This window comes from Ciconia boyciana, chromosome 6, assembly GCF_034638445.1.
Source record: "Ciconia boyciana chromosome 6, ASM3463844v1, whole genome shotgun sequence".
NCBI lineage: Eukaryota > Metazoa > Chordata > Aves > Ciconiiformes > Ciconiidae > Ciconia > Ciconia boyciana.
Window position 1 is genome coordinate 27,752,614 of NC_132939.1, and position 17,914 is coordinate 27,770,527.

At 43.7% G+C, this 17,914-nt stretch overlaps 1 protein-coding gene across 1 annotated transcript in view; it reads left to right on the forward strand.

Annotated features, from left to right (window-relative positions):
• Positions 1–17,914, forward strand: part of LRP4 (LDL receptor related protein 4) — a 96,647-nt gene that overhangs the window by 48,695 nt on the left and 30,038 nt on the right. Inside the window, exons 3-5 of the mRNA XM_072864202.1 lie at positions 5,091–5,237; positions 15,595–15,711; positions 17,766–17,879. Coding sequence (XP_072720303.1) covers positions 5,091–5,237; positions 15,595–15,711; positions 17,766–17,879 — 378 coding nt within the window. The remainder of the gene's footprint in view (positions 1–5,090; positions 5,238–15,594; positions 15,712–17,765; positions 17,880–17,914) is intronic.

The following is a 17,914-nucleotide window of genomic DNA, read 5'->3' on the forward strand; positions in this document are numbered from 1 at the left end:
GAGTCTCTTATGTAGTCAGTTCTTGGTACCTGGAAAGAAAGCAAATGTGGAAAGGCAGCATGGTATTGACCATAGATGCCAGATCTTTGGCAGTTGTTCACGTAGTATTCTTGGTCAACATCCATTTGAGGAAACTTCATCCATATTATGGGACTGTGAGAAAATCCTGCTATTGCTAGAATGCTGCCAGGGCCTGATGGAGCTGATGGACCCTGAAGAACAGGAATACATTCATCTCAACATAAGAAAGAAATTTTTTACAGTAAGAACAATCATTCACTGGAACTACCTCCCCAGGGACATGGTAGAGTCCTCGTTGCTGTAGGTTTTCAAGACACGACTGGACAGGGTGCTAGATAATCTTGTCTAAGCTCCCTTTCCCACAAAAGGTTGGACTAGGTGATCTTTAGAGGTCCCTTCCAGCCTGGGCTGTCGCATGATTCTGTGTTGAAGCAACAGCCTGTAGAAGGTTGAATTGCAACCACTACAAAATAGTGGTAAAAGCTGCCATCTGTCATTATTTTTAATGAAAATAGAATTAGCGTCTCTCCTTTTGGAAAAAAGCATACCATCAGGACTTAAAAGAAACAGTGTTTTCACTCTCCCTTCAAAATCTGCTGTCCCTAACAAAACAAAGGCTACAGAGTTCAGTTTGGTAATTATTCTGTCTACTTAAGCTTCCTTTGTAATGTCAATGTTTCTGTGAATCTGTGGCAAATACAAGGCTGTTATGTAATAGCTCTGAGGGTTGCAAGTGACCTCATCAGCAAAATGAAGCTTTGTATATTAGGTTTTTCTTTATGGGCTATATTATTTGGCTTCTTGAAGAGTTGCCAAGGCGGGGGGGGGGGGAGGGAAGCAGAGTAACAACTTATTGTTTAAGCAACCCCACCCACCCCCCCAAAAAAAAAGATGTGCAGAAATAACAGGATGATTATTGACTTTTGCTTTTCAGCCAGAAATGACATAACTGTTTTGCCAACTTTAGACATAAAATTACAAAGATCCTAACTATCTTTTTAAGGGGGGGGAGAACCCACCCTCCCTCAGGAGACATTTCATTTGTCAGATAAACATGAAGATGGGGAGGGTATTTGGAAGGAATCTGAAGAAACTGAGCATACCATGCTAAATTTAAGGTGATGGCAGATGTTAAGTATGAGGCCTGTGTTTAGACTGACTTCCTGTTTTTGAAGTCTGGAGGCTGTTTGTATAATACTTTGCTATGAAAACTGTTTGGTTACTGGATCCTGCTGCTATCACGTCTGAAGGGAACCAAACTACGGGCAGTGAAGATGATTTTTTTTGGTTGCTTGTACCCATGGGCAAGTGAGAGAGTAGGAAACTTGTGTGGTAGTCACATGAGGTATCAAGAGAGGCCAGGAAAGTTGAGTGATGTCAGCTGAGCACCTGGCAATGCCTGTGTTTAGCTTTTGTGTATTGTTTTGTATATATTGCACTGTTAAAATATGTCGGGTTTTTGCCTCCTGCATAAGTGAAATGATTTTTTAACATAGAGGGTTGGTAAAATGTCCAAGCCTACAGCGTGATAAAAAGTTTTAGGAAAAATATTTGTCATGGCTAAGCCCAGAGGTACTTCTCGCTGTTTCTGCTCCAGAAGAATGTGCAGAAGTGTAAGTAGATATGTCTGCTTTGATTGTTGGTCCAGTTACCTGAACAAGTGCTGACTTCCGTCCTGTTCCTGGACCCCTGACTAACTGGGATTGAAACGTGACACTGGAGGTTTATGTTCCACCCTAATGCATGCTTGGTTAGTCTTCTGTCTCACGCTTCCTATGTTTAATGAGGGCGTGACATTAAAGAGTAAGGCTTCCATTGAGGCTTCTCGCACCAAATGCACTACTTCCACTTATCTGCGAGGGCATTGGAGAAAACATGCCTCTCATCTTTATCCTTCCTGGCCCTCTACTGTAACAGTTACAAGGTAGGGTCACTGGAGCTCTGAGCACGGGGAAATAATCATGGGGCACCAAGGGTGAAATACTATCCACATTGAAATAATTGAGAAAATTCCTGTTGACTGCAGGGGGTCCCAGGTTTCAGTCAACCTGTTCATTTTACTGGATAAAGACTAGTCATCCAGGATTGGTTCTTCTGGTACTGTTTATAGGTTGGAATTAGTGTGCTCTCTGAACAATAATGTGCTTTACTTGTCCAAGTGTAAGACTAGGGTAAATCATGGTTTATAAAATGCATCATTATAATGAATATAAGGTTAGTTACCCTAAAGGTCACAAATCACAAAGCATTAGACTCAAAAAGGTCATAATTTGGACTAGTTAAGCAAAGTATGCTTACATAATAGTACTACAGATATAGGCTAGTGCATGTGAGAGAGTGTTGGTATCTGGGTCATAACGTCTCCTTCAGCTTCCAACAGTTTCTATAGCATGGTAAAAACACAAACCAGAGATGACTGAACGTAACAACTTTAATGAAGTGGGAAGAACAGATTTAATACATGTGTATATATATAACCTGATATTAGTAGCAAGTTTTGAAGATAACTGTGTGTTCGACAATACAGCAGATTAAGTTGCAGTTTGCAGATTGGGACAGCTGCACTAATTCTTTCTCTGCTGTTGCAGAGCTGTACCTTCATGCTGCTATTCAGGAGCTAAAATAACTCACTTTTACTTTTTTCCCCCCAACTCTATCATTTGTGCTTATCCAGAAATTAATTATTAAATGTATTCCCCTAGTTTAAGAATTGGTTGCCTTGATGTTTGATCCTTTCCTGTTGGTAAAGCTACCCTAAGACATGGTGGAGCCTGGGCAAGATAGAGGCAGTCACTAGTACTTTCGTATTTGTCTTTTTCTAGGGGTAATGAGAATGATTATCGTCTTGGTGTACTCCAACAGGAAGGGGTATTGGAGCTTAAAGTAGCTGAGATAAGTGCTTTGGGGTACTGATGAGGATAATGGTAGAAAAATTGCTTTGGAAAAGGTGATTTAAACAGCAGCTACCTTGGATACAATATACAGCTAGTTCTGCCTTTCTAAATAGTGGTAGGCAACAGCAGAAGGTGGTTTGTCCTGAATTTCCTGTGCTGCCAGTTTGAAGGAACCTGTTTGATTTTTGGGAAGGTTAGTGGTTCTTCTGAATTTCCTTGTGCTTATTTCTAATAGTTGGATATGTTGCATAGATGATGCATTGCTTTTCCTTAGGGATGTCTGTGCTGCTTTTTTTGCCTTCTGACTACATCACCCACTTGCTGTCTTTTTGAGTCAGCCTTTGTCCTGGCCATACCTGGTGAGTCCTTTGAGGATCTGACCACTCTGCCCTCTTTGATTTGCCTTTCCTTCTTTCTGTTCCTTGTTCACCTTATGTTCTTCCTGCCTCTGTCCCTTGTTACACAAGATACTGGCTGCTATCTCTAGCATATACAGTAATACCTTGAGATGTATGTTTTCTACTAAACCTTTTAAAGGTAACTTGTAGCAGAGATGGAGGAAGGAATAAAAGGTTGTCACACACCATGGCAGTCTGTGAACTGAGGTCCCGCAACCAATTTGGTTGGCCCGATTCAGCAGCTTGTGCATGTGCTTGGAAAATGGTTTGTAGCAAGGCCTTGCAACCTGCAGTGTAGCAGCTGGGAGCAGACAGTAGAGGCTGGCAGAAACTTCCTCAGCCAGTTTTGTTGCAGAAGAAACTTATGGAATTCTTCCTCAAGGAAGAAGTGCATCTCCTCTAAACTTAAATCTTAGCTTAACTTGCACAAGTGGATGTCTTCACTGGAGGGAATTCTGCTGTTGAGAGAGTTGCAGAATACTTACGCAAAATTTTGCAGATACTGCTTTTCTCAATTAGAATGGAAAAGAAGGAAATAATGAGACTTTTTTTCTTTTTCTTTTTTCTTTTTTTTTTGCTTATGTTGGTACAGCTCATGGTTCATCACAAGATACAGTAGATGTAACAAATGAGATCAAAAAGTTTGCAAATAGTTCAGGATGTATATAACTACTGCTTGGGCCAGGTATCCCTTTGTACTTCTTATGATCTGTTGTTTAATCTGAGAGTTTTAGGTTTGTTTGAATTGCAGAAAGAAGGAACCATGCAAAAAGAATCCAGTCACAGACTAGCCTGAGGGGATTGTTGATTGATAGAATAATCATTTGTTTAACAGTGATATTGATTATATAGATTGTCTAGATAACGTCAGACAGAAGTTCAGGCATGACCTTTTCCTTTGCAAGAGGTGGGCTATAGTCTGTTCTCTCTCAAGGCAGAGATTTATTAAGAGAATGTGTGGGATAATATCATAAATACTTGCATTTGCACAAGGGTGAGAGTCAAGAGTTGTACAGAGTATTGTTCTGTAGCTGGGAGAGGGCAGAAAAGGGTTGGGAGCTCCTTAAGCTAACTTTAAAGCTGGAAAAAAGTGTTCTTATCAGATTATATATTGACATTTGGACTGCATTTTCTTTTGGTCAGTTTGTGGAGTTGAAAATCCTCTTCTCTTGCTTTCATAAATTTAAGTTATGCACAGGATAATGTCACAGTTTAATCTCTACAGATAAATAAGAAAGGATGGTTTTTTCTTTTTCTTTCACTGGAGTCTGAAATGTCTAAAGCAGTGACATGTGAAAGGTTTGCATCTAGAAAGTTCAGGGTCTGGAGAAGACCCCAGATAACTCTTTGAAGTAGAATCGTTGCTGTCCCTTCTGTTGTGGTGTCAAAACTGAGTGGAGCAGCAGCAGCACTGTGCTCTAGGAGAAGACTGAGTTTGTAAAATAAAAAGGGTATTCTGATACCTGGGATTCCTTGAATTTGGTTGCGACTAGTGCCGAGTTATTTTTCAGCTAACTGATTCCCAAGTCTCTCTTTGGCAGGTTGCTGTTTGCTGTTGACTTCAAATAGTCCCATTCCAGGAAACTGTGCATAGTACTTGATCTCCTATATCAACAATGCGAGGGGCGTGAATGTTCTCCTTTGCAGTAGAGTATGTGTTCATACTTATAGTGTGTACATGGAGAAAAATTGTGATGTCACTTTGTATTTAATGCATTTACCCTAAAATAGACACACCTCTTCAAAATATCTTTTTCCTTTGTTTGTTCCTTTACAGGTGTTGTAAGTAGCACCGAGTGCTCCTGTGGACGTAATCATTTTACATGTGCTGTCAGTGCTTTTGGTGAATGCACATGCATCCCTGCTCAGTGGCAATGCGATGGAGACAATGACTGTGGGGACCACAGTGATGAAGACGGCTGCAGTAAGAATACCATTCTTGACTTGCGTTTGTGAAAACTGAATGTCTTAACTTTTTCTCTGCAGGTGCTTCTCTGTTTTACAGGCACATCCTAGTTTTGTATGACAAATGTTTAAGACTGTAGATGACACACTTTTGACTGACTTCAGTACTCAGAGTCTAACAGAGCCAGTGTCCACTGACATAAAGCACAGTGAAAGCCCAGCTCTGCCTTTTGCAGCTGGTTTTAGATGGCTGTTGGACATGAATGTTTTAGAGGGAGAAGAAGGACAGAGAGAAGTACCTCTTTTTTCCCACCCTTGCAGAAGTGCTATCTGTGAACTGAATTATATGGTTTTGCTATAAATATTAATGGAAAATAAATAAGCAGTGTGAAGAAGTGTATTGAGGGTGTCTGCCTCTTAAGTAACATTCTAGTTTCTGTCCTGGCTGCCCTATGAAGGGAGGGAAAGGTAGGCACTGTAATCACCATCCATTGGTCTAGGGATCTGCTGAGATAAGGTATGTTGCAGCTACTGTGTATCTGCATAGTGTCAGCATCTGCGTAGCTGACCCCAGCTAGGTGAGGACTGATAAGAAGTGTCACTCTTAGTGGGTTTAGCACGATATAAATGAATAAAGAAAACCTCTTTCCCTGGAGCCACAAGTAAGTTGCTTTCTTACCTCATCTCTTTGGATTCCACAGACTGTGGTAGAATTAAAGGGTGGAAAAAAAGGCCCAATTTCATGGAACTCCTTTCCTGAAAGTTTCCCTGGAGCCGAAGATTTAAGGCACCTGTCAATGAACATGATTGAGGAATTTGTCTTCCTCTGTTGGATGTTTCTCTAGCCTTCCCTGGTTTCCACTGTTGAGTGCTGTAAGGAAAGGAGCTTTCCTCATCTTTGAAATACTGTTTTGGAGGATCTCTTTTTCCTTAAGTGTGGGACATCTCAACTCAGCTTTGTGAAAATTTGTTTCCTTCTCACTTCCCGTTTCTTACAATTTTGCAAATAGTGAACAACATGGAAGACCTTGGGTGAAAAATGGGGTTTTGAAAAATAGGTTACCTGCAAACTGAGGTGATCAGTGTTTGGTTTAAAGGTGATTAGTGAAAAGGTTGTTGAGCAAGGAAGTGACCTTAACTGGAGAAATCAAAGAAAGTGGAAGGAAAACCTGCATTTTTACAGGCAGTGAAGAAAAGTGCAAATTTGAGAACTTACCATGCTCAGGAAGGAGATGAGGATCTGGGAACTGAAGAAATAGTATTAAAATCTCAAAAGAGCAGGAGAGAGGAGGCTGTACTCAACTGCACAGGCTGAAAAAGGAGAAGTTGAGCAGGAATAAGGGGCTTGGGGAGGTGAGGCATATCCAATAACTAAACTGGTTTTGCTGGCTTCTTAGTGAGCACAGAGGAAGATTGGGGGGGGGAGGTTGGGGGGTTGGGTTTTGGGGGTTTTTTTGGTGTGTTGTTTTGGTTTTTGGGGGCCATGGTGTTTGTAAGGGGAAGTCATGCTTCACAAATCTATTGGAATGCCATGAAAGAGTCAGTAACCATCTAGACAAGAGAGACTTGTTGATAAGGTCTACTTTGTACTTCAACAAAATGCAGCACCAAAGGTTTTTAAGCTAAGCAGGCATGGTAGGATTGGGGGGCAGGAGAGATAAGACCTTCCATGGGAACTAGCAGGAGATGGTTCAAAGCTAACTTGAGTTGCTTGTTCATACAGCATGTACTTAAGCTGTGGATCTCCTTGCCACAGAACATCGATTCTGAAATTTCAAACATTCTCAGAAAGCGATCTGACAAGTTTATGGATGTAAAATCCATTGAGGGCTGTTAAAGATGAATATGCTACCTCTTGTTCGGAAAGTCTTTGTATCACAAATAGAGGCAGATTTTGTCTTCTGAGGAAGAATGTTTACTTGCACGCGATGTTCTTACACTCTTCTCTTGGCATCTGCTGTTGCATCGTGTCTCTCTCAGTGGCCTGGGTGAGAGGAACCTTTTGGTCTTGTACAGTAAAGCTGTGGTTATGGTGTGTCCCTAATAAGGAAATCTGGCCCATATGGATTTGAATGGAAGCTGTGCAAACTAGGGAGTAGTAGTGAACTATGATCAGTCTGCTGATACTCTCAGGCACTGGAGGTTGGGAAGTATATGAAGTAGAGGCAGACAATCAAGTGAGGCAGAGAATGTAGGAACTGGGTTTGACTTCTGCCGCCTTTAATTTACAGTTTCTAAGAAGGCAAAGGGAGGAATAAGACTGAAGCAAAGGGAGCTGTCTAGAAAGCAGCACGTGTAAGATGGGAATGTTTAAACATCTCAATCAGAATACGACTTGTGCTGTAGGTCTCTGCAGTTTAGTGAGAGAGGTAAGCTAGCATGTACAGAGGACAGTAGATTTGACAAGATGTAAGGGGAGATAAAGAGCTGCATTTTTACAGAGTAGAAAAGTTAAGCTAAGGACTCTATAGAAATGTTAAGAGCATGGCTTCAGCACACACATGTGAGGTTGCAGTGGAGGCGCCATAGGAACACTTACTCCATTAAGCCTGCTGAATCTTGCTCTGAGTAGTTGCCCATTATGAGTCCAGGTATGTGATGATGATATTGTTAGCTTGTAAGAACTAGATTGACTCTACAGTGTAGGTTCCTGGTAGTTGTCTGTGCTATTTCCTATCTTGCTTAGTTATTGTGGCACTGAAATTTTTTGCTAGAGCAGATAGCTTGCTAAATCCCTCTCTTTTGTTTGGCATACAGGAGCCTTGTGAAGGTGTACTCATTTGTGGGGTTAACTTTCCACTTGATCTGTTTGCTGACTGTGTCAAGCATAAAGAAGGCAGCAGGAGTACAAGAGCAGGGTTGGGGTGTGGGCCCCTTGGAACAGCAACTTGACCTTTAAATCAATTTAAGCTTCTCACAAATCAGCACTGATGCTTGCACGTAGTACATGAGAATGGTCAATTCACAGATTTTCTTTCCTTCCCTGGCCATCTGTCTGTGACATGCATACAGTGTTCTGGTTGGAGTGAAATTTTGGACAACTTCTCTGTTTTGAACTTGATTTATTTTTTTATTTATTGACTTACACCAGGTCTGAAATTGGTGAATTTCTTTTTAATACAAATACTGAGCTGTAGGTTTGGGTTGTCCTGAGAAGTCATCCTACAAGCCCCAGATATATTAAAGGCCTAGTTAAAAATTAGTTACATTCCTCAAAAACCAGGGGACTAGTCTTCATGCTGGGGTAAGCCCTGTGGTTTGTTCTGACTCATGAACTTAAGTCTGTGCAACCACTTATGTACTCTTCTGAGATGCTAAAGCTGTCGGGATTCTTTTTCAGCAATGTATGGAAGTACAGCTCTGAGTTTTAAAGACAGGAATTATAATATCATCAAGTAGATGTCTGATCAGAAGAGTGAACAGAAGTGATTGCAAGGAATCCCACATTTCCACTGGTCTGCTGCAAGCTAGTTTTACAGAGTTACAGGATTTTCTTTTTTCTCCTGTGAATGTCCTAACTTTCCAGAAAAATAAAGCTGCAACCATGCTTGTTTTAAGGTTTACTTTTCCTTCAGTGTATCAGCTCATATATATACTGTAAGCCGATACAACAACAAGAATGAGTTCCTGAGAGCGTTTGGTCTGCTTCCTTTGGAAAGGGAGAGGAGAATGGGAAGACATTGGACTGCTGGACTCCTAATGAAGCAAGAGAGTGAAACATGGGGTGGGGGAAAAGGTGAAAATTACTTTAGTGAGTCAAGATTCAATCTGGCATCTGTGTCTATATAGCACTGCATATGCTTGAGAAGTTGATTGGAGTTTACTAAATTCTATATTAATGCAATTTTCTAGCCTTGAACTGGTACTCTATCATTTCAGTTAAAGAATGACTTTAGAAGATAGCTTGAAACAAACTGGGTGTGTCAAAAAAAAAAAAAAGGGCAAGATACTTGGCAGCAAGTGAGAGGAGTTGCAGCTATTAAGAACAAGAGCAGAGACACAGGGAATGTTTCTTCCTTTTGAGAGAGATTTTCGGTTTTGAGAAATTCTTAAAATGTGGTGTGCGTGTTTTTTTTTTTTAAAGTTCTGTTACAAACTATAAAGCAAATTCCCACTTTTGAGTCAGTTGCACTAAGTTTTTCCTCAACTATTACCCTTTCTGCACACCCCAAGACATTTTCCACTTTTATTGGTGTCCTTGGAATGTCTGCCTCTCATAGGTATTTTAGTGTCATTTTTGGGAAAGCCCTGCCTCTGCTTACCTGGCTATGACAAGAACTGTTTTTCTTGCAAATCTGAAGCCCTGCTGTGATGGGAGCCAATTATTCTGTGCCATGTTTGCTTCCTGCTCTGGATCATGTTTACAAGCCAGAGTGCTGTAGTAATAATAGTAATAAGCAACCTCCCAGCTGTCATGCCAGCTTCATAGACTTTCTCTGGTGTCAGCTCTCTGGCTTGCTGACAGTGTCTGGCTTGGAAGCCCTTGCTACACATGCACAGAGTAGCTCAGCTGCCTTCCTGCCTTGTGCCAAAAGAGCCTACTTTGGACTGTCCCTAACGAAAGCCGCATGCAAGCGGAGGAATGGTTTTCATTCTGCCCTCCTGCAATGTGCTTTGAAGTCCAGTGTGGTGTGAATGAGTCTTACTTCCTGTGGCAAGGGTGAAAGGACAACTGAGTAAACTTGGCCTGAGGATTGATAAATAGTTCCGTTTCTCCTAAGATACACCAAATCCCCTCATAACCATCCCCCAGTAGAGCCTTCTTACTCTGAATTTTGGATCTGTATCATACCTAATCAGCTTGTAAACATGCAGCTCCTTGGGACACAGACTTGCTTGCTTAGCTCCATGCACTATTGTACAATACTTTTTCATTTAAAGGGACTGAAGAAGAATTTACTCCTTTTACCTCAAAGCTTACTGAAAGTGGTCTGTTGTTCCCATCTCACTGGGAAATTTAGGCAGTTCCTGTGGAGCTACACCTCATTCAAGCCCAGGAGAAGGTCTCTTCCTTGCTAGGAACAGAGCTATCAGTATAGCCTGCTTATCAGTCCCACAACAAAATTTTTTCAGGTGATGTGAGGATAAAAATCTCAGAGGTTTTTTACTAAAATTAATGGAAACTTTAAAAGAATCTTCTTCCCTCTGCCCTTCACTTAATCGCCAGTCTTGAGCTCAGATGCAAGAGCTCAGGTGAAGCTTCACTTATAATCTTCAAGTTTTACTGATTAGGAACTCCTGACAAGAGTTTAAGTTTCTCTTGAAATGACACCAGTTCCATATCTGCAACCATACTTTGTCTTTTTATTGGGCTTGGAGTATGTATGTTTCCCCAGCTGGCAACTAAGCCCCACACAGCCGCTCGCTCACTCTCCACCAGTGGGATGGGGGAGAGAATCAAAAGAGTGAAAGTCAGAAAAAACTCATGGGTTGAGATTAAGACAGTTTAACAGGTAAAGCAAAAGCCGTGCACGCAAGCAAAGTAAAACAAGGAATTCATTCACTACTTCCCATCAGCAGGCAGGTGTTCAGCCATCTCCAGGAAAGCAGGGCTCCATCTTGCATAATGGTTACCTGGGGAGACAAAATGCCATCACTCTGGACATCCCCCGCTTCCTTCTTCTTCCCCAGCTTTATATGCTGAGCGTGACATCATATGGTATGGAATATCCCTTTGGTCAGCTGGGGTCAGTTGTCCCAGCTGTGTCCCCTCCCAGCTTCTTGTGCACCCCCAGCCTCCTCGCTGGTGGGATGGGATGAGAAGCAGAAAAGGCCTTGACTCTGTGTAAGCGCTGCTCAGCAGTAACTAAAACATCCCTGTGTTATCAACACTGTTTCCAGCACAAATCCAAAACATAGCCTCATACTAGCTGCTATGAAGAAAATTAACTCTATCCCAGTGAAAATCAGCACACCTTTAAAAGGCATCAGAATTAATGTAGTGCCCCCTCGGGCAGAGCGCTTGCAATCAAAGTGCTGTGAAAGATTGGATGCTGATACTCTTTTTAAATTTTTTTTCTCTCTTTTTTTTCTTTTGACTAGCAACATCCTTAAATACAGTTCAGCAGTGCGACTGGAAACATTTTATGTTATTCTGGAACTAGATTTTTCCAAAATGTAGTTAGTAAAATGCAGTGCCTCCTATTTCTTCTTGAGAGTGGACTAATGTCCTTTATTCTTGTTTCTGGACTTACTGCCCACTGTGCTACAGATCTCAGCAAACAGATGTTTGTGTGTATGCGTGTGCTCATACACATGCATGAGTGTGGACATAGCTGGGGGTCAGGCTGCAGTTGTCTCTAATGTAGGTAGCATGAATTTTTTTGAGTTTGTATTTATTTTTTAAATTGACTTCTCATTCTTTATGTGACTGAGAGTTTGTCTAATTAAACAAGCAGTATTGTTCAAATCACTGCACCTCAGAGCTCTGAACACCAGTCACTCGCTGTCCTTGAGTACAAAGCAACCTGCTCACCACAGGCAGCAGGGATAAAGTGTTCAAAGGACAGTGGGACGTGATTCAGTCTGCGTTTCACCTTATAAACTTCCCTTTTCTCCCGCCCTCCCCTTCTGCTCAGCCATAAAAGAGTGCGCTGTGTAATAGGAGTTGGGAGAGGGGGAGGAATAGCAGGCTTACGATAGACCTAGCTTTGCTGAAACCTTGGATGATGTCCAGTGTGACCATGCAGAGGGATGAGCTCAGGGAAATGATTGGAAGTTCAAAGGCCTTTTTGTGTTGCTCGCTGTCAGCTGACAGATGTGCTCTCTTGGACTGTTGCTGCCCAGTCTAGCTCTTCCCACCGGCTCCCCTTCCTTGGGCTTGTTCCCCATCCTGCCTCTCTGCTCTGCCTGGGGAGGTGGGTTAGTCCCTGTCTGTCTGGGCATTTATCTGTCTTCAACTCCATCTTAGGACTTACCTTTGCTTATCTCTTTTAGGAAAATACTGTTTCTTTGCACAGATATGGAGACATCAAGCTGGAATTGAGCAGGGAAGGGTGGATGAGGCTTAACTGTGTTTACTGTTGCATTACCTAATCCTGCTATGAGTAGTGGTGAAAGCATGTTAGTGCAATCTGCGATTACTTTCTCATCAGTGGAAGCAGTGCCTATGAAGGACCTGCAGCTTTCTTAGGAATTAATAAATATCCTTCATTTTACAGGTTGAGGAAGTAGGTCTAAAGAGACAGAACTGTCCCACAGTCATGCGAGCATCAGTATCAAGCTGGGAAGAGAATATAGGGGTTCTGTTTCCAATTTTCTAGATGCTAACCCAGCTTGTCCAGGGAGGTCTTGCTCCATCTCTGGCAGTGAAAGGAGTTCCTACTGCATCATTTGTATTGCCATGTACTCTTCTCCTGACCATGGAAGTGTGGCTTTTAAAATGAGTTATACAAGTTAAAGCAATACACTTACCAAATTGTGTAGCTGCTCCATGATGTCAGGACAAAATATAGTGGAGGTTGTTTGAATGTCCTAAATGTGACCTCTTAACTTTTGAATTTCCTCTTAACTTCAGATTTCTAAACACTTTGGATATATTTACAATAGTACTAAACATTAACTCTGGGCTAGTGATATGCCCTCAGCTTTAACTCCATAGGAATAAAACTCATCAAAATATGAAGTAATAAATGACCAACAGAAGGGCTGAATAATAACAACTGTAGAGCAAAGGCCTGTATGTACAGTGGAAGTGAAGCCTGATGTGTTTGGAATGAATAGAAGGAAACACAGGAATGTTTCTGTGTAGGCAGTTTGCTTTTTAATGGGGAGAAGGGATCGTGGATTGGGAGGGCAGAGCTGGGAAGGGGGGGGTTAGGAAGAGACTGCCCCCGTGTGAAAGCTTCTCCCAGAATCTCGTGCATTTTCCTTTGAAGCATCTGTTTCTGACCATTATTAGATTCAGGTTACGAGTTTACGTGGATCCCTGCCCTGATCCCATTGGCAGTTCCTCTGTTCTATGAGACATCAGCCTTCATTCATTAGGTTTTTTTGTCTTAAGTGGGTTTGCGTTTTTTCTTCCTCCTTTAAAGGAGAGCTCCTGTAGAAGGGGATTTATCTCTTCCCTGGTTTTGTCTGGGCTGGCACACACTTGCTGTCTGCTGGGGTGGGAATTAGGTCCTCCTTTGTATGTGGCAGTTTGTGTTTTGCCCTCTCCCCCTGCTCCCCCTCCCCTGTGCTTGAAGCTCAATTTTTATATTTAGGGGGACTATGAAATTGGCTGAAGCGCTCCCTGTAGGGGTGGAATTTCATTTTGTGTTGTTACCTCCTGAAGGGATGCAGCAGTTCAGTGGGATAATGGTATCGGCTCTGAACCAGCGCTAATGGCCTAACCCTCTGGGAGCCTGAAGAATTCTCCCCTGGAGAGTCAGCATGCAAATTCCCTTCCAGGTGGCTCCTGTGCAGTCCTTTGGTGATTAGTCACGCTGGGACTGGGGAGAGCAGACAGAAAAGCATATGCTGGGGGGATGGTCTTAGTCCTGAAACTGCAGCTGAGGCCGGGGAAGGTTTGCTCAGCATGCAATGTATGGAAGTTGTGCTTGGGGGAGAGAGGACTGATCTGTGGGGCTGACCCTCTGAATCCAAAAATGTGTCTTGGTTTTGTTTGGAAGCGGAGTTTGAGAACTGGAGTGTTTTCCCCTTCTGCCTGCCCTGGGGAAGAAGGGGAAGCTCCCTCTCCATTTTGATGCAGCAGCGCAGGGGTGCTCAGAGAAAGCGCAATGTAAGGAAACAGGTCAGCCATTGGAAGACCAGGGTGCTGTCAGACCTGTGGGGTGAAAATACAGATTTGTATGCTTCCCTCTCCTTCATACCTCTCTGGGGTCTAGAATTAGCTGGATCTGACCTGGACATGTATCTGCATGGGGCATCCTGGACACGATGGGAAGAACCTTTTCCCAAGGGCTAGTGTCAGATTCTGTATTTTGTCACCTAGTGCAGGGTTCAGTGTTGAGAGCAGTGACGTCCTCTCAGATACAGAGATGCCTATGCCTGCCGTACTGCAGGAACGGCTGAGAAGATGATCCGAATTTGTGGTCAGGAAAAGAGATGTTAAAGCAAGTCCGAATTTAACTGCACTAGTGTGGTTTAAAATTAGGGTGGGAGGCTTTTAGGACAGGCCCTTGGTGAGAAATGTTGGAGGACTTGCTACAGAGAGCAGTGAATGATTCTGTATGGTGTAATCCATGCTGCCTTCACAAGACATTGGCAGGAGTTGTGGGCTAAGGGAGGGTTGAGGAAGCTGGAAAAGCTGAAAATGTGACTATTTGTTCTCCTTATTAAATCCTCCTCCTTGTGTGTGTGGCTGCTGTCTTCACCTTCTTTTACCCACCTCCCTCCCCTCGCACTCCCACTTCCAGGGTAGCGTTGGCAGGGGAAGAAGTAGCAGCATAGCAGAAGAGGGCTGGTCCGACTGGTGACAGATGGGAGATGCTGTCGGCAAGCTGGGCTGGGATGAAAGGGTTTCAGGCACTAGCCTCTCCAGCCCTCGCCCCTTTGCATCGCTGAGCAAACCTTGTTCTTTGGAGAACACACCTGTCAGGAACAGTCTTGTGCAGCCCCTTCCCTACCACAGCTGGCAGCAGTTAAAAGCATGAGCCTCCTGGGGTTGAGTGTTCCTCTCATCTGTGGGGGGAAGGACAGGGCTGATGCTCCCCCTTGAATTACAGCTTTGTGGCTCCAGGCCTCTTCAAACACTGTGGATTTGTGGTTCCACTCCATTGCCAGCAGACTCCTGTGTAGGCAAGCATCATCCCATGTCTGCCCCCTTCCTCCGTCCCTTCTGGAGACCTCTAGCAGGGTTTGGACTCTATTGCCCACACCTGAGGTACAGCGAATTATCCCCAGCAGTGGATTCCTGCCTCTAAGCTTATCCTTGCAGGTTTGTTAGACAAAAATGCTGGCAGAGTCCCCATGCTGGAACACACACTGTAGCATGTACCTTGCAAAATCCTGTTCCCAAAAATATTGTTTCTGATAGTTCTCATTCCAAAGAACTCACTGTGTAATAGAAACAGGATGGACTGCACTGGGAAGCATGCAGGAAAGATGCTGATAATGTAATTTTGCTTGTTATAAAACAAGTACAGTTATGGGAGGACAGCAGGCTCAGGGATGAAAGAAAAAAAAGGAACTCTGGGGGGGAATTGTGGCGGCTACTTCATTGTGGAAAGGTCAGTGCTTCTCTGGGGAGGAGAGACTACCAAGCTACAGACCTACCCTGGCCTCCCATCTGAGGGACAGCTCCTTCTCATGACTTGAAATTTTATGTCTTTTGTTTCTAAGAGGTGTAGCCCTCTTCCCTCAGGAGGGAAGGAACTTTGTTTTCAGGAAGGATGCTGGCTGCAGCTTCATGAGGTGTTTCTTTGCTGTTGCAGTGCTGCCCACTTGCTCCCCTTTGGACTTCCACTGTGACAACGGGAAGTGTATCCGCCGGTCATGGGTCTGCGATGGAGACAACGACTGTGAGGATGATTCTGATGAACAGGACTGCCGTAAGTCACCTCTCTGAGGGGAGAGGATGGGTGAAGTGCCTGCCTGCCATGGCTGGGGAAAGTTCATCCTGTTTATTACAGGAATGTAAGAGCTGATCCACTGAATCAGACCTTTGGCTTGTAATAAGCTATATCCTGCCACTGACAGAGGTGTGTACCTGATGTCCGTAAGCCCTGCTGCTTGGCACCTGGCTTGCTGTTCAGCTGCGTGTCCTGGGGGAGGGGATGCTTCTCCATCCAGCTGGAGAACCATTTATGCCCTGCAGCCTTGCTAGTTAATGTCCCATGAAGCACTTCCCTGAGCTGAGCTCTTCGAGTCTTCCCCTGTTCGTGGAAATACCTAACCCCTGCCAAATCCTACTGAACTGCCTGTCTGGCTGACTTCCTGTGGCCTCAGGTTCCACTGTCTGACTTTTCTGCTGTGCCGGGCTGTCCCCAGCATCCTCTCCCTTCAAACAGAGCTCCCTGAGGAGAGGGAGGTACTGTAGGGATGCTGCCCACACAGAGACCAGTTACCCTGAAAGCTGACTGTCTGCTGCCGTGTGAGGTGCCATCTTCAAAAGAGCTGCCATGGCAGGCTGCTAGCTGTAAGCACTGCCATTGTGCTCCTACAGATTATTAAAATGGAGGGAATTTTGCCCGAGTCTTTGGAGTTCAGTCCCCTCCTTTCCCCTTTGTGTTGAGGACAAGGGTTACTTGTGGTTGGCTTCCATTAGCAAAAGGTGTTCAGGGGTACAACTTTCCTTCTCCACAACAAATCATCAGGTCTGTACTTGGCAGCACGTACCAGAGAACCAGCATGTTATGTAGCACCGGAGCTTCAACTTCTCTGAAACTGCACTGGTTACTAGGGCTGGCATCAGGCTGCAGTTAGGAGCAGAACTGTTTTGCTGTCTGGTTGAGATGGTTGCCGCTGCTTAATAAGCATCACTCTACAGCCCTTGAATTCCACAAAAGTTGTGTGCGTGGTGCTCCAGAGTGGCTCTGATGGAGGAACCATGTCTCAAGAAATGCAAAAATAAAGCTCTTGGCTGTACAGTATTCTGTGTCCAATACTTGCATGGAAATGAATTCACTTTTTGATCAGTATGCCCCTGATCTTTGCCTGGCCTTTTGGGCAACGGGCTGGGAAGCAAAGTTCAGGGGTTTGACATCCTATGTGATGTTCTGGATCGCAGGATTAAGCTCAGTTTTCCAGTCTATTCAAAGATTTTCATGAAAGAAAAGGTATATAGGTCTGGGTCTGTTTGGTCTTCTGTTTTTCAGAAAAAGTGGGAATGCCCTCATATCTAAGACAACAGTGGAGAAGGGTGTGATCAAAAGACTTGGAGACTAATGAAAGGAGGAAGGCAAGGTTCTGTGAATAAGAGACTCCTAGGAGGTTGTTCAGACTAGCACATAAGCATAGGAGGGTTTCTGTTGGATTGAGGTCGTCAGGTGCTAATTTTGCAGTCCATTTCCTTTCCTCACTGGTCTGCAGACAAGCTTCCTTAGAAGATTGTTAAAGAGGGTGGAATGAGGCTGAAAATACTGAGGCGCTCAGAAGAGGAAGTTTAAATTTTCTCTCTTCCTTTTCAATGAACATTTCCTTTCCTTTGAAGATAGCTTTGGCATTGTTGTGAAAAGAAGGTAGAGATATAATTCTACCAGCAATTATTTGTTAGATAATGATAGGGCCTATTAATTCCTTTAAAAAGAGGCCTGGATTGCCTTTTTTCTGTGCAGGGATCTCTTGAGCCCGGCTTGGGGCTGTGCTAGAATACCAGCACAGGGTGGGTGGCTCCATCTCTCTGTTCCAGGTACTTCCTCCAACCCATGTTCTCAAGTTTTAGAGCCTGCTGTACTGTTCACTTGAGGATGGAGTGGAAGAGAGACACTGAAGAAATCTCACAGTAGCCCTCCTGGTATTGTTAGGAGAAGAGAAATTAGCTCTCCAACACCGCGGTGTCCTTGGAGGACAATGTTGCTTTATTTGTAACACATCACAGATTTGGTGTTCTGCAAGGTAAATCTTCTTGCCTTGCCTTCACCTTATCTCCATTGTGTCCCTGCAGCTCCACGGGAGTGTGAGGAAGATGAGTTCTCATGTCAGAATGGGTATTGCATCCGCAGCCTGTGGCACTGTGATGGTGACAATGACTGTGGCGACAACAGTGATGAGCAGTGTGGTGAGTAATGTGGCCCTACAAATACTGCCCTGCCA